The sequence below is a fragment of the Stegodyphus dumicola genome, chromosome 6 (assembly GCF_044657685.1).
Source record: "Stegodyphus dumicola isolate Sdum_Otavi_A_Nest chromosome 6, ASM4465768v1".
Lineage (NCBI taxonomy): Eukaryota > Metazoa > Arthropoda > Arachnida > Araneae > Eresidae > Stegodyphus > Stegodyphus dumicola.
In genome coordinates, this window is record NC_140773.1 from 72,141,611 (window position 1) to 72,159,880 (window position 18,270).

Sequence of the window (18,270 nt, forward strand, 5' to 3'; positions counted from 1 at the left end):
ATTTTATAATTAAATTAATCAAAAATGTTTAAATTTTAAAACCCACAAGGATAATTTTCTATTGTTTATTAAAGATAATAAATTATCCTTCTGTAACAACTGTTCGAAGAAACTGGGGGTCTTAGTACGAAAATTTTGCTATTGCACTTTCGTTTTCTTACTAGCTTCGTTGGCGTGCAAAGAAACCTGTTTTACAGTGAAAGCATTACGCGTCAACAATATTATTTTCACTCAGTTATTTGTTGCTGAGAATTACTGATCGGTTTCATATTTTTATAATTAATTTCTCTCTCTATGTATATATTTGTGGCATGCGATTGTCTGTATTTGGATATTTTTTCAATTTTTTCATAAAAATTTAAATATTTATAAAAATACGTCCTACATATGACAGCTAACATCACTTCTTTGTGCAAAAGGAACCATTTTATCCCAGAACACTGGAAAACACCCTTTTCGGAAATAACTTGCATGGAACACAGCCTCCATTTGGTTTTAAGAAAATTAAAGATAGAAAATGGGCATTTTTACACGAAAGCGTTCTGCAAATAATGATATTTTTGATTAATTTTTGCAAATAACAAATTTCCAGATTTAGAAAAAACTAAAACTTTTGTTTAAATTACATAAAGAGTAAAATGGAATTAAATTCTTAGGTACAACCGTTTTTTTAGCCCTATTATTAAGCATAATTTTATTTGCACAACGTAGCAATATACGTTCAGAATTACCGATGAAGCATTAGGTGTTTTCGTACAATTTTCTTATTTTTCCCAGTCTTTTACAATCTGGGAAATTGTACATTAATATCATAAATCTTTCATTAATGTACAGTTGGCTTATTAAGATGGCTTTATTTTATCTTTTTATTATTAATGTTCTGTGTGCTTAATTTTTAAAATTAAATATCACTTTCTTGGTGCTTAATTCAATCATATATCAATAATAGTAGACTTCAAACAAACTATAAATTATTCATATATTCAGTATACGTTTTATACATGATTACACTAAATAAGAAAATTAACGTATTCTTCCTAGAATAATCATTGCCTTTTACAAACATTTTTTAAACCTTAGTGTTAATACTGCCCTAAAACCTCTATTAAATAATCTGTGCTGTATTCATTTTTCGACATAAAAATAGGAACAAATTTTTCTCTGTTTGTTGTTGTTTTAACTTAAATAAATTAAAAAGCCATCAGCAGAATAATGGAAATTTTTAACAACATTTTGATTTAAAAATATAATAGTTTTTACAAATCAACGTTATCATGTTCAATAGTAGTTAAGGTAGTAAAAAGGAAGAGAATTTTCTTAGAAGCGGAACCAGTGGGAAGGATTGATTTTACAGTGTATTTCAACAGAGGAGAGAAGTATTGTTTCTAATGCCAATAGTTTCTAATTACAGTTATCCTGATTGCTTGACTTATCAAGCAATCAGGATAACTGTAATTTTTTGAAGATAATTTTAATTTTAAAGAAGATAACTGTAATGTTTTGTGCTTATGCAAGCAAATTATTCCTCCTTTATATCTAAGTCCATTTGGTTTAATATTGGTAAGTCTGTTAAAGCTGGTAACGTAGTTACATAAGAAGAATGCTAATGAAATTTGCGACTGCCTTTGCTACCCATAAATGATGTTGAGTACGATAGATTTTTCCAAATTTCAATGAAATACTGTAATAAAGATTTTTTGTCTGCAAAGCAGTCTTATATTTTCGTGTATGTGTAAACTATTGTCAACCTTTAGAATTTTTATGATTAAAATTTTAAAAGTTAAGTAAAGAAACAAAGATTGAAATTAATAGAAATAATAAATAAGGTCTAAATTTATAATAACCTTCTTCACATAATTTATTCAATACCGAAATTACGAAAAGGCGAAATATTAGAAATGAAATTTATTAATTTTCTTTTATAATACATTTAATGCAAAATTTATGTTCAGAGGACAAAACCTGAGATTAAGCTGTAAAGTAGCAAAAGCATCAGTAAATTAATTTTCCTTATTTTCAGAAATTCTTCTTCATTTCGATTTTACTGTTTTCGTCTTCCAAACGCATTTATTCAGTAATGAAGACCTTCGTGCAGTAAACAAAGCCATAAAATTTATTTTTATTATGTTATCCACGAGAAACATTTCTTAAATAGAAAAGGCATTGCAACATTGCAAAGTCCACGAACAGAAGGAACAAAAAATATTATAAAATTGTTTAAAATGACTTTTCTAGGAAGATGGAATTTCTTAAGCCAAATTATTTACCTCGAAATCATTCTTTATTATTTATATGCTAATTGTGTTTCAAAACAATAAAACAATTTGTGAAAAGACAAAATGCTGTTCTGAGTTTTACTACTAAACTGTAAAAAAATTAGGGATTTTGTGGATAAATACAACGAAAACAGAAGTTGCAGATGATTTTATTGGCTTGAAAATGTTTCAATGCGCCTTCCCGTTTTATACGACAAATATAGGGCCCTGTTATTCATATCATTCCCTCTAGCTTTAGCTTTGCTTGATCCGTCTTAATTACAACTCTGGCAATTCTTCAATTTCAGTTAACATTGGAGGAGGTGTAGGCAAACTCGGCTAACACTAATTTTAATTCCACAGAGAGAAATTTCTATTTATTTAATCCAATGATGAAGACGAGCAAGTACGATATTGGGCTTATATTCTCATTAATTGTTTTCATGTTGTAATTTATTGCACTGTGACAAGCGGATCAGGATACATCAGCGCGTATATTTTGCTCTCTTACAATATGCATCAGATATGTCTACTCATAACTGCATATTCTGTCAACTGGTAGAAGACATCCGCTGAGCTGGTAGCCATTTTTGTCAAGGCAAGGACTTGAAAGGTCTGTGATTTAACTGAATATCAAAGGAAATAATATAATCCTAGAGTAGACAGTTACCAAGGGCACATTTCGAATTCTTCACATTTCTATCTCATTTGGATGAATACGGATATAGCAAACACCAGTATAGCGAAATAACGTTTCGGTTCCAGCAGAAACACCATTGGACTAATGTTACTGTAGAAAAAATGTAACGAACTTTGTTCCCAAAAGGAGTATTGTTATGACTAAAATAAAAGTTTTGTGTTGGAAAAGCAGGTGCGAGAAAACCCGTTTTCAATAACTTCTTAATATTTCTTGTCCCATTACATTTGACCTTTATTCTTGCTACTATGAGATCACTTAAGGCTATCTCTTTATAAATGCTTGAACAATGATATTTCGATGCGGATTCTAATCCTAGGGTAGTGGCTGGTTCTTTGGATGCTTTTATGTTTTTCGCCCTAAGGAAAGTGAATATAAGATAGTTTTCTCTGAAACGTCTTCCGCGAAGGCATACTTTTCCTCAATCAGATAATGTTCTCGTTCTTCGCCGTAACTAAAAAAACAAAGAAAACTACTTTTTTGTTTTTCCTAAATGTACATAACTTTCTTTGCATTATTTTCGGAATTTTTCTTCATTTTGCGTGAGAAATCATGTGTTTGGAGATAACTATTTTTTTTTCCATTTTTAACTTCAGCAAATAAACTTTTACAGATTGTGACTCTTCGTAAATGTGGAAGTCTAGAATGATTTAGAGATCAGAAATTTGTTGATCAAAATAAAAAGAAATAATTAATTTGTTTCTTTAATTTTTTCTTTAAATTCAAGATTGAAAAAAAAATACAGTGGATGAGACACAACCTTTTTCTCTTTCTTCATTTCAGTTTCAGTTATATCATTTTAATTTTAGGCTCTAATTATTTGTCCGGAACACTCTACAAAATGTGTCTTCTCCGGAATATAAAACAAAGATAAAAATCTAGATTTACAAATGTCATGTTGCAAAAAGTTTTAAGTGGCTTGAAAAGAAAACTACAGCTGATTCTATTCGTTTCAAGAGAAATATTTTTGATTAAAATTATCTGCTAAAGTCTTGTAAATAATCCAGAAAAAGTATTAAATGTAAAGTTTCTGACCAAAAACAAAATTTAAAAGAATTAATAGCATTTTAAAACTCTTGGTAAAGTAAATCTTTCTTGCATCGCTAACTACAGTAATTTTTACGTGTTGTAACTGTCTTTTTGTACCGAAGTAGCAACTGATTTCTTTAATATTATGTGTTTCTCTATTTCTAAACGAACTGAATTTTGAAACTTTTCATAATTTTCTTGAAATTTGCATATTCTTGATCTTGGTCTTCAAGAAAAGTTTGTATCGAAGTTGAAATTTTAATTGAAGTTCAATTCAACTTTCGACTGAAGTTTTATGATAAATCATTAGAATCATTTGAAATTTTCTGTTCCATTTCCTTTAAATTCACCTCTTAACTGAAAAAAGTTATTCCATATTTATTACTTTGATCAAATTAGTGATTCATAATTTGAAATATAGTTAGTTATCAAGTTATTATATACCATATCTAAAAGTGAAATGGTTACCACGCTTTTATTATGCAAACTTAAGTTATCTATATCTTTCTTAATGGTATTACAAATTGTTAAACGCGTTTGTTGTACATATATTATTATTTTGATCATTTCCTTACTTTACCGATTCTGAACTGTGAATGTATTCGTAATGTTCAGCGTCATATGAAATATGTAAGCGTGAGCATTATTGGAATGCTTGGCATTTTCTATGAAATTTGGTCATCAGAATTTCTTGAATCCTATGCATATTTTTTAAATATTGAATTTCTTTTTTATAAAAGTTACGTTTATTGAGTTAGTTCTCATTGGAAGAATATTTTCTCGTGTACAGGCTTTTGGCTGTCTCTTTAAATAATCACTACATATAAGCGGGAACCACTTGACAGTTTATCGCAAATTAATATTAATACGCAGCAAGATAAACAGCTGCAATTTCAATTTATTTAATTCAATTTCGATGTAAAATCTGTAATCTAAATCACTGAGAAGATTTATCATTTAAATTTGCATATTCTTGATCTTGGTCTTCAAGAAAAGTTTGTATCGAAGTCAGTAAATCACGAAACCTTTGTAGAAATTTACATTTATAGTTAGCCACCTTACATCGGTATGTAATAATAATTCTGCCTGTCCTTCAGCATGCTCAAACTGGGAACACACAACATTTGGCAGAACTTCGCGAATCTAATTAACATTGTATAAGCAGTGCCCATTATATCTTAATATTTAATCTTTGACTGGCTAATACCTCTTCGTAAATTATGCAACGTTAGCTCACAAAACTCGGCAGTTCGTTATGATTTTGACATCAAGTTATACATCCATTTATGTCGGCTATATCTTTTCCTACTCCATTTGTTATGTTTGAAACTATTTTAAAAAGTGGTAGCTTCAAATTAGTGAGAAAATTCTTAAAACAGTTGCATATATCTAAATATATAGTCTTTTTGTTCAAAGACATAATACCCAGCAACCCTTTTTTAGATGTGTAATCTGCTAAAAGCTGTGCGAATAAAAATAAACAATTATGCCAGTTACATCTCTCGAGTCACCCAATTTTAGAAAGAACGAAGAAACTCTTTTAATGTCGTTTATAACTGTTCCTAAAATTTTAACTCATTTTCTGATTCGCTGCATAACAAATTTTTGAGAAGTAACCGAAGCAATGATTTTAGTCTTGCTTTTAAAATCATTAAAGAGTGAATTTTACATTTCCCGAAAAGTTTCTTTTATAATTTCCGCGTTAGAAAATGATTTAGATTTTTTGCTAATATATGGTTTACTATGAATGATACGCTAGTCACTGCACGTGATTTCAACATGATTTTTTTAAACGACATTTTGTTGAGCTCATAATCAAGCCATGAGGTTCCTATTTTTTTTCTTCTCAATTTCTCTAATTTGTGGGTCATCTAAGTTCAATTTTCAGTTTAAATTATCTCCTGTTGGGTATTATCGACAAATAGCTTTGCAATTGACCTATTGGCCATTTCAGATCTAGATGATTCCTTAATTTCCGCATTTATAATGTAAATAAGGACAAAATTTCCCTCCAAAACCTTTCATGAAGAAATATTTGCTTTAAATACTCTGCCAGAATTAATTCATTAGTCAAATTTTCTTTCACAATTAGAATTTTAAGTCTTAAATCTCAGACAACAATTGAAAACCAAACAAAAGTACTTTAAGATTGCTTATTTAATAGTTCATCAAACGCGCAAACACCAAGAGCATAGTAAAATCCATTTTAATAGTTTTTATTCAACGAAATTATTAAATGTGACTAAACTTTGTACTAGAATTGCATATTTAGTTTCTCTTCATAAGAAAATAATTTGATGTGGACCCTACGTGACTTCCTTGTACGGCCTATTAAATCATACATATTTTTGCTGCGTTTCATTTAAACTTATTTTCCCGAATTTCGCAAGAGATATATTTCTCATTCCAACAATTCAGTTTTCATTTCGCGGAAAGGCAAAAATACATAAAAACTCAAAACATCCTCATGAAAAATTTAAAAATATAGAACAATATAAAACACCAACTATAGTTAAAACAATTAAAGAAATTTGTCAATTAAAATTACAGCTTATATATGTGTGTATCACATAGATAGATAGATAAATAGATACATACTTATATACCTTTGGTGCGACCGATTGCAACCAAAAAAAGAGGTGCACAACTGCATGTTACACCAGGCCCATATACAAAATTTCAACGTTTCTACTCGTTTTTGTGTTATACGAGATAGATACATACTTATATACGTACAGACGTCACAAAAAAAGTCATTTCTGAATTTATTTTACTGTAAAATTTATTTTACAATTCGTTTTGGAAGAGGGAGTCCTTTATTCTGTCCATACGTGCAGATGTCATGCAAAAAAATCTCAAGAGCATTCAAACTGGATATTTTCGTTGAAATTGCGCCCCATATTTTTCGCGATTACAATACTTTTTTTACTTTTTTTCGTACAAAGAAGTAAGAATAAAAATAAAATTCAATTCCTTGAGCTTTCAAGCTAACAGATTTAGTTTATTTCATTATATCGTTTCTGTTCTTTATTCCTCTAAGGTTTTTATTTACGTTTTCTTTCATACCTTGTAATAAAGTAAAAAAAAGACGCATATAAACTATTTTATTTAAACGAACATTAAATGTAGAAGTTATGTAGACACTGCGATAAGAAAATATGTTCCCCGGTGTAAATAGTGCTACGATGCATATAGCAAAAGCAAAAAGCTCCATTAAAAAAATCAAAGCATAAAAATATATACATAAAATATCTAAATGTTGTACAGAATTGACGCTTCTGAATGCACCATAATAAGCCGCAATGTAATAAACTAAATCTTCCCAAGAATTTATTTTATTTACGCATTTATTTATGCCCTAAAAGCTCTTCCCATTACGCCACATATAGGACCATTACTTTGCATGCAACCATCAATAAAAATTGGAATTTCGATATTGGCGACACTGGCTATAAAAAATAATGCCAAGGGAAAAGACCATTCTCTGTAATCACACTAGAAAGAATGTCGCCTAAATGAACGCTAAGGAGTCGCTTTATTCTTCGCCTTCATTTATTCTGCCGATTTTTTCTCACCGCATTCTTCTTGGAAAGACTTCGAAGAATACCTCTGCTTTGGATTTATTACCCTTGATGTTTGACAGGCGAAAGAAGGTGAAAAGGCATCCATAGTTTGGCGATATATGAGATGTGGTTGAGGTCGTTTCTTCTCGGATGGTTAGGAGTAGACGACTAACGGTATGAATTATTTTTGGTGTTGAACTTAGAAGTGTTAAAGAAATGACACTAGCGTTTGTTATTCTACATTTCTGAAAGTTCATGGAGTTTGGTGATACATGACATTTGGCTACTGACTTTCCCTTTATTCAATAGTTGGAAACAGCCGTCTGAGAGCGTATATTTGGATTCTGGGGAAAACATTTACCTTTATTGGACATAAAAGCACTTGAAATAGCATAACAGAGCTTGCTTCCAAATTGTCCTGATTCTATGTCTAGTAACAAATGTCCAGATAATTTCGATTAGACTTTTCCCCTTAATATATGTTTAGAATAATGTTTGAAATATCCATGTACTCGTAAAATGTAAAATGTATTTGATAAAAGATTACTCTTGAATAAATGCATCTGGAAATGTTTACGGTAAACTATAACGTGGTGAATAATCTTTAATGAGTTATGAAAATTATGCCTAAGCGTTATTATTAATAAATAATATCAGTTTTAGTTCTATATTAATTAATTTTTATAAACAAAACAGGCACATTTTAAAAAAAAGCAAACTCTTTTCTTTTTATATTCAAGAGCATTTATTACCAGAGTAGTTACAAAGAAAATATTCGCCATATCAACCGTAATAATGCTATCAAAATGCTCTAGTATTTCATGCATTAGTGAGCAGAGGTAGCTCCGTACTGCTTAGTCATAATATGTAATAACTTTGCAGTGTTGTACTATATATATTTTAATGTCAAATAGTCCAAAACCCGAACAGATTCGAAGCAAATTATCGCTATATTTAAAGCACCAAAATCGTGAGATGCTCTGAATAACCTTTCTTTATTTAAACAGAATTTAGAACATAAACTCACTGTCTTGTAATATCAGCCAGAGCTCGTGGTGATACAACTAAATGGAACATAAACTCACTGTCGTGTGCTTCAATATCAGTCAGAGTTCGCGGTGATGCAACTAAATAGAACAATCAAATTTAAGTTAAACGTGGAAGAGGATTCAAAGACTACACAATTAAATATTATTATAAGCTGGCTCAGTAATTCTACGGAAGGGTCAAAATCAAAATTCGGCAGCGTTAGAACGCAAAGCTGCATCATTGCAATTATCAGAAAAAGCAGGTAACTAACATGTAACATGTATGCGAAGTCAGAAACACTCTCCGTCTTGAAATCTAAAAACCTTAGTATAAATACTTGCCATCTCATTTGCATTCTTGTGAGGAATACGGATAGGAGAATCTATAGTAAAAATCATAATCATAAAAGAGGTTAATTAAAATCTTCAAATATTGTACTTATATTTTCCCCCACCAGAATTTAAGTAATCGCAACGAAGATCTTTAACAACCTTGCTAAGATTTTATATCCTAACCTACAACATAAGCCAACCTTTACACAAAAACAACATTCTAAAGTTAAGTGTATAAAACTACATTTATTTCTTTACAGAAGTTTCAACTTCAATGATCAGAACAATCATGTCATGATTATTTTTATTTAAATCTCATCTACTTCCAGGCATCTGACGGAAAAATATTTTAGCAAACACATCTTTAGTATTTATACATTTCATCTTCGAATCTCACCTTCCTCAAATCCTATGTTATACTTTGCACTTTCTCTAATCAAGTTCTTACTCCTCCTGTACAGCATTGCAATAAATACAAGTTCGTGTGAAAATGTACAGTCAAAAATGTTCAAGGTAAATGAGAGTCCTTTGACGCAGTCATCCCAAAGTTAGTGATTTTTTTTATAGCTGCTGGTAATTTTGCTATGTTTTTATACATCCGCTCTGCATTATGTTATTTAATTATTTCGTCTTTCACGTCTTCGTCGTAGCGGTAGGGGTTTCTCAGCACGAATGGTGAATTCCAGTTTATATACTAGAATTTTATTCATGAATTAGCCCTGGAACCTCATCAAATAAATCTGCAAATTTTTTTACCAACTGCTTTAGCTCTGCATTCTCGTCCGCGTTCAATTCTTTAAATCAAGTAACGGCGGCTAGACTTTTTCTTTCCCTGGCTCGTTCATTTACAACTGCATCGTAGCTTCCTGAAAATTAATTTTCACCTCACAGTCTTTATAAAATCCATCCCAATATTACTTTCGTCTGTAGATTTTTCACTAAAGAAAACTACTTTTCAATGTTCATTTTTCACCTTACTGCACATGTAAGGTTACTTTCTTTACGCATTCATAGTGTTTCCTTTGGGCGGCAATAACTCTCATTTCTTCAGCATCACTCTACAGCGTTTAAAATTTTTCCTAAAGCATTTTTTGCTTTTTTGCCAATAACCTAGTTTGCACTCCTCTATCCAATAATGCATTTGCTGGAATATTGTTCAGCAGAATTTGAATCACTGAGAAGAACAATTTTTATATTAACACAGTATTTATTTGAATCTGAAAGGGATGCTGTTCTTTCCGAGTGACTGTACCCTCTGTATTTCAGTATCATTGACTTGTGAAATTCTTATCCTTGTCCCATGTTTCCTCTTTTGCGATTTATTTTGGCGATCGCCATTAGAAGAAAATTTCTTCCGGCTATCAAAACATAGGCTTCCTTCCCCTATAGATCTACGAAAATACCCTTTTGATTCTCTGCTAATATCCCCACTGTGCGTATACTCATTGATACTCGCTTACTTTCCAACTTCACCGCAAGCTCAAATAACTGCTCTAACAGACTCAGGTCTTAATTCAACGAAATATTGAACTTATGGTAGAATATTGAACCTAGGCATTGGTATTCTGCCTTACTATAAGTTCACAGCTTGTATTTTCCTGATATAAACTCTGTCAACTCTTCAATCTTAGTTTGATATCTATCAAAATGTTCCACATCTAGTTTCGCCCTATATTTTACCACGAGGGCTTTTACAAGGGCGGTTTTAAATACTTCAAAAGTAAAATTCTCACTGCATGGTTCATCCAACAAAAATATTTCGACACGTTTATATGACCTCGATGCCTGTCCATGACTCGTGTATCGTGACTTTCCGCTCCTCTGCAATCGATTAAAGTGAGAATCTAGTAGTTCCGGTAAGGTCACTATCGAACTTTTGTCAGCGAAAGTAGTGCAGGTTTCCCTGACGCTCGCATCCTGCCTGCAAAGAACTCGAAACCTTTCATAGGATTTCCTGGTGCTGATGGAGCCTGCAGTCTTAGGAAGGCCAGACTGAATGTTGTCTTGCTTTGCGACATGATCTACAATTTTTTGGGGCGCGACTTGTAGGGTTGTACTTGATTTTGTAATGCCAGTTAGTCCAAAAACCTTAACAGATGTGAAATGAATCATCGCTATGTCTGAAGAAATGACAAATAAGCTTTTGCTTTAAACACCATTTACAACAGAAATGTACTCTCTTGCGCTACAATATCAAACACACCTCGTGGGTATGCAACTAAATAGAACAGTCATATTTAAGTTAAGCGTAAAATGGTTGACTCAGTAATTCTACCACAGCGTGAAAATCAAATTGTAAGCAGCAAAAGAACGCCAAGCCAAATAGTATCAACTATCAGAGCTCTCAGGAAACTAACACGTAGCGTACGCACTAAACCAGATACATGCTCTATCTTAAAATCCATAAACATCGGTTTAAATACTGGCTAACTTATTTTTTTAGGGTAATAAATACGGAAAAGAGAAGTTAGAGTAAAGACCAAATCATAAAATCTGGTTCATTTAAATACTGGCCTTATAACTTAACTGACGCACAGCCATTAATGTTAAATCAAACTGCTGAAGTAGAATTATCAAACTATTGATAGCTCTACATGAATAGTTTTATTTAATATTAATGGCTGCATTCATGTTGAATTATATAGGTACAAAGTGAAAAGAGGTAGATAAGGCTGTGTTTATATCAGGCACCATTGTACAATCAGCGGCTACCATATATTTTGCATTTGATTTATATTACTTTTAGCAATTTGTCCTATAATTATAACTCTTATTCAGGGACCTAAATAAATTTCGTGAAGCCTATTCCTACTCTACTTTTAATTATTACTTTCCTACTGAGTTAAAAAACTGAATGTCAGATGGTAGGAAAACATTTACACTGAAAGGGACTTTTAAACATCAGTGAAACCACAACGAGAAAATTATTAAAAAATTAATAATATGTAACATGAAGAAAATATGAAAACAAAAGTATTCGAATTAGAGAAAGTAAACCTACAATTAAAATGCATTTCGGAGATATGATTAACCATATGAAGAATTTTCTCTATCGAAATTTCTATGCTACAATACATATATTTGTCAAACCTGAAAACGAACATTCTATCACGTACAATTGATATGTCTTTGATCTAGCCACCATGCTAAAATGTTTTTAATAAAACAGAAATGCTTGAAAAGAAGCAGAACGATCTCAGAGTACTAAAGTAGAAGCTGTTTTCAAACTTTAAAACCGATGCTTCCATATTTTCCACTGGGCTTTGCGCAGCAAGTAACTACATGTCATTATTGCTGACGTGAAAAGGAGAGACACTGTTGTTCAGTAGACTTAAAGAATCTTTCAACTTAAAGAATATGATACAAGTATTGTCTGCATACATCATTTCTTCAGGATTAATGCTAATTTATGGTTGTAATTTATACTAACTTTTACGGATAAATGTGACTTCAGTATGCAGTTTACCTCCAAATGAGGTTAGTTTAGGTTAACAAAAAAGAGAGAGAGACCTTTGTCATAGTCTTTCGAAACAGAAAATATAGGTAAAAAAATTCTTTAAAATGAATAGCTCTCTAAGATAGGATTTTGAGTAATTTTAAAGCTAATGGGTTTCATTGCATTTATTTGTTAATGCTATATAGACGTTATCCATGACTTGTAGGTTTGGTTGAAAGTTATATACCAATATTTAGTACGAGTTCAGGTACAAATTTTGAGTGAAATGTTTTTCGATTTTTCAGTTACATTAAAAGTTTTCATTGGGTAACATATTAAATTTAATTTATGCCCACGAATTGTATTGAGATGTGCACAACTTAAGGCACTCATAACTCTCCTTCATTTCATGCCCATTTTTGAACAGTAATCAGTGTCTATATTAAGGCAAGATATCACGCACGGAAACAATTATTCACACGATGCATCTATAGTTGCGTATCAATCACCGATACAATATGCAAGGAAATATTTTCCTGCTTTTGGTATAATTTAACTATGAACAGAAATCTGTCTTTATTTCAAATTAATGTTCAATATAAAAGGCAAAATTGAGACACACAGAAATCTATGCGAAATTTTTACTGTATAGCACTTTCCTTATCTTTTAGCCTTTGTAAACAAAAAAAGCATCTGAAGTTAGTGGATATTTAAAAATCTGTACCACGAAGATAAATGCTTGAATGAATTCTTAATGTTTCAAGAAATTAATCTTATTTAATAATTTTGATCAGAAGAAGGTAAAGAAGAGAAAAATATTATAAAACATAATTCAGTCTGCTAAAATAATGAAAACTTACATTGCTTGCTTTTTATATAATTGTTTTTAACAACATATAACAAGTTATTTGTTCTAAGCAGCTTTTTATTCTTATTAGCATAATTGAAATGGAAAGAAGATTTAATGCAATGCAAATAAATGCAAAATGAAAAATGCAGAACTAATGCCAGGTATAGTTTTATTTATACCATAAATAATCTCATTTCTAGAATGTTCTTTTAACTGGCAAGTCATCAAACTAAATTTCTTAATGCTCAATTTTCAAGATAATTTAGAGAGAAGAGCGAGTTTATGACACTCCTAAAAATTATAAAGATGATTATATTTTCTACGGCTCTTAAGTGCCGTGGACTAAAAAAGACCTTGGTGACACTGATGACTTTTTTCTCCCCCCGCCTCAGATTCAGATTTTCTGGCTGCAGAGGATTTACGCTTTCTTTGTCCTTTGTTTTCATTTCATATTTCATAACGATGAATGAACTACTTTGCGCTTTAAATTAAATCATTGCTAAATAGTGAAAATTATGCAAAAACTGAAATATTTTCTCTCATTTATGTCACAGATTAAAAACTATTTCTAATGTTAAAAAAATGTACCGTCAGAAATTTTCAAAATTATTATATTTTTTAGATAATTCGGCAATGTGGAGGGGGTGAAGTGGCCAGGGCTGCCAGAACTCTCCTGCCTAGCTATGAGCATGAGATAGAATGTTATTTAAAGCATGATAGGTTTTTAAAATGAAAGAAGATTTAGAAAATCCTTTTACGAATAAGAACATATATGCATAATTTTGATTAACGTTAAGCAATAATTCAATTTCCCGTATTTATTTAAGATTAGTATTCTCCTCTTGTAATCTAACTGAAGATTCAATTGCACAGTATAGCTTAATTTTAAATCATAAAATTTCATGGTCACTGAGATATAACGATTTCAGCGAAGTATTATATAAACTGACTTGAGGATAAAGTATAATGTGCTTCCTAGAAAATTCTTGCTGCAAGAGCCAAATTTTATTGCCTAATAAAAATGCTTACTTTACCCTCTCTTTTGCATCTAGCCGTTCAGTCTACGCCTTTCTTTCTATGCGGATGCAACATTGTGTTGGTCTTTCTGCCCCTTCATTTCTCTCACTCGAACCGAAGAACGATGCAAACGCGAGCGGTGCGAAAAAATATTTTTTAATCTTTAACTTTTCATCGTGTGCAAGTAATTTATGGTATACGCCTAATATTTTGCTGAATTTTCCTCCAGTGGGCCTTTAATTTATTACTTTTAGAGTTAAGCGCTGCCCTCTTCTCGTTAAAATATATTTTCTGACTTCCATGCATTAAAAATACATAAAAGTCTTGCGAAACTACCCAGAAGCTGTGGTAAAATGGAAATATGTGACATACTTTGTTAGAGGAATTTGCGTAGTATATTTCTTTCAGCGTAACTTAATATTATTTTGTTGTTATAGATATTCGTTTTTGTTGTTACCATTATATGTTTCTTGAATCCAGAATTCTTACAGGGTCCATTAGAGCACATGATTTTGCCTTATTTTAAGTGGTGCAATACATGTAGTAAACGTTAAACGCATTTAAAAAATTATTTTTCTTGTAATATTAAAAAATGGAAGGAATTTCCATTTTTTTTTTCAAATTAAAAACTCAAAATCAACCGTTTTTACTATTCGAAATTTTTATTCCGAATTTATTGAATCTGATAAAATAATATCAACTGATCAGATACCTCAAATAAGAAACTGATTAAGATAAAGCTAAAATTATATAAAATTATATATATTATATTATTATAAAATTATAAATTAACATAAAGCTAAAAATTATTATAATTAACAGAAACATGCTATTAACCGTTTATATACTCTTTCAAAGCAGTTTATTCCGGAGACTGAATTCATTGCGTTCCGTAACTTATACCAAACATTGGAAACAAAACAAACGCACTATAAATAATGCAACAATAAACGTCATTGCGAAAAAAAGAACCTAAGTTATAAATGGCACTGAAAGAGCTATACTTTTAAAAGAAAATAAGCAGTGTCGTTAAATTCAAACTCTCGTAAATATGTCTTTCAGAACTTTTTTGGTTTTGGGTAAAGTTCGCGTGGGAAATATTGTCTGCTACTGCAACTGTTATCCTCTGCGCTTTTCGATTCTTTTCTGAATTTTTCTTAGGCAGCGTTATTTTACATTGATGGTTTGTGATAGTAACTTTTCCAGCATTCCGTAATAAGCAAAATTAAGCAGAATTTGAATGTAAGTTCGATTAATTGTACAAAATCAATTATCTTTGCCTAGGAGGAGAGTTATATAAAATATTTCTAACGCAAAATTTAGCTAATATTATTAAAATTATTTTGCTGAGAAACTTGAATGAATTCCTTCATGCATCCTTTTAAAATTTAAATATTCATTTATCTGGTTCATAGCAGTTTTTAAACATAAGTCTATGTTTAGAATTTCTCGAATTTCGGTAATTATATTAATTTATTAATTTTTATTTTTCATTTACCTAGTAAAATGGTAGTTATTCCATGCCCGAGACATATACGCCAGGTCCACAAAACCTCGTACCCAGCGTTTATTTCTTTGTTGTTCGTTGACATATACTTCCAGTCACAAAAATCTTTTAAATGACGTAAATACTCATATTTTGTATTCTTTAAATTTAAGAAAATCAAATTTGTAAAAACTGCGAAGTGTAACTTTTTACACGTTCGTCTGGTGCATATGCTTATATATTTTACGTTTTACATAAAATAAAATAGAAAACATCTCATGATGAAAATTAACGAGATGTTTAGTTTCAAACGTTTCCAATACTGACGTCGTTTTTTATTTCTATTCAGTAGTCGTTTAAATATATTAGAATAATTTGAAGTTGATTTTTGATATTTAGTGTTATTATTTTGTCATTTACTAGGGTCTTTAATTCATAAGTTTGTTTCATTTGATATGCCTAAAAATTTTTCCTTTAAGTAATCTATGAGTTTTTAAAGTCTAAAAACATGTTATTAATATTCTCACAAGATTTTATTACATCAGAATTACAGTCTGATCAACGTACAAAAAATTCTCTAAATTCTGCATAGTTTTAATTTTCAATTACTGCAAATACTATTACAAGTTGGATGCATACTGAAACTACTTCTAGGAAAATGGTCTAATACTGTTTATAAAACTCCGCACAGAAATACTTTCACTTAATCTCTAAACATCAAAAATCTTTTTCTAATTTATTCTATTTTTTAGTTAATTGAGTAACTTAGCATTTTGCTCTTCATTTTTGTACAGCCCTTGAATGTAATGTTCAAACGTTTAATGTCAAATATCTCTGTCAATTTTTGTCGTACCGGATTCAATTTTTTTTTTGTATTTTATTTTGTATTACTCATTACAATGAGTACAGAATTTTCATTATATAGAATAGGGAACGTATAAAATATTACACTCCGTAACTTTAAAAATGCATTTCTTTAAATATAAAAATGTCAAAACAAAATCGACCAATGCTTGCGAAACTAAAGACCAGGTAAGAACTAGTGCATTATACAATTATATGACCCTTAAACATCTATTACTGATTGTACTAATTATCTAAATGTTTAGGAAATAATGATTCAGCTCTATTATATAATACTAAAAATAATATTTATAAGTACCTTATTACTTTCACGTGTATGAATTATTAAGAAGCATAGCTCTTTTTCAACACTGACAAGCAATGTGCATCTGCAGTTTGAGCATTAAAATTGTAATGAAAAGGTAATAACTAAATTTATTATTGCCTCTGGACGTTTCAGTTTTTACGTAGACAAGCACGGTGTTGCTTTAATTTGAAATAAAAATTCATAAAATTGTTAACCAATTAATGAGATTTTAGAACTGTGGCTCAGGGAATGTAGCATTCATAAAACTGGCAATTTGAAAGTTAATGTAGATAATCAAAGGTGGGAACGTAATGCAAATTATCGAAAAAAAATAGTGCGCTTAGACCAGGGTTCTCAAACGGGAGGAATTTCATAATTTCAGGGGAGTGAATGCGGTCAATATTTTATTTAGTTTATGAATATAAAAAACAACATCGTTTCAAGTTTTAGTATTTACTAATAATTTCTATATATATATATATATATATATATATATATATATTTTTTTGCTTAATCTATAAAATACATTAAAATAATTTAGATAAATCTATACGTGTTTTTTGAGTTTTAGAAATGGGGAATGATGATTTAGCAATGGTGAAAGCGACGCATAAGTATAAAAAAAAAGTTGAGGGCCACTGTCCAGCAATTCTTGTGAATACAGTTATGATATTTACAGTTTTAAAAGTATGATTTTTATATAGGTAATGCTAATTTATTTAGATTAGAAATTAAAATGTGCGTAAAAATAGTCTCATAAACACTAATAGTACTATTCTTGTGAACTGCATTTAAATTATAACTTATTATATAAGGTAATGTTTAGTATTGTATATTAAAGCAAATTATGTTTTTATTTTTCTTCGCAGGTGCTGTTGCTTCATCGAAAACGTATCTAGAAAGTATTAGCAAATTAGCCAGGCACGCCCACCAAGGAACTTGGGGTGGTTCAACAGATATTGGTGAGTAGTGCAGTTGTTAAGTAGATCTAAATATTATCTAATTATATCTGCCACTAAAGTATTCTATTTACAAAGATATAATATAGTTTCCTCCAGTGGAGCTTCATTATACTTCATTATATCCAGTGGAGCTATACGGCTACACAGGAGTAAGCCCTAATCTGACTTCAGTGTTACATGTCTCTAAAAACATACATATATCGACTGGTGTAAGGGATGTATTTTGAGTGATCATTGATCGGATAAAATAAATAAAATATACCGGTTCCAAACTGTAGAAAAGTTATATGCTTTTGTTTACTATCAGGAGGTCTGTTTTCTTTAGCGATTGGAACGACTGAAGATCATTATCCGAATAATGAATGGCTGCATAGTTACACAGATGCTCTAAGCTTGGTAAAAGGGGCAAAGCGGGTAGCAATATTTTCACCTTTCTTTTCTTCCAATATTTACATCTTGATTTT

The 18,270-nt window shown here is 30.6% G+C and overlaps 1 protein-coding gene across 2 annotated transcripts in view; it reads left to right on the forward strand.

Annotated features, from left to right (window-relative positions):
- LOC118191452 (BAR/IMD domain-containing adapter protein 2-like) overlaps nucleotides 1-18,270 on the forward strand; it is a 509,223-nt gene that overhangs the window by 270,197 nt on the left and 220,756 nt on the right. For both annotated transcript variants that reach the window (XM_085818518.1, XM_035362253.2), the window contains exon 3: nucleotides 17,714-17,806. In XM_085818518.1, the coding sequence (XP_085674644.1) occupies nucleotides 17,714-17,806 (93 nt within the window). The remainder of the gene's footprint in view (nucleotides 1-17,713; nucleotides 17,807-18,270) is intronic.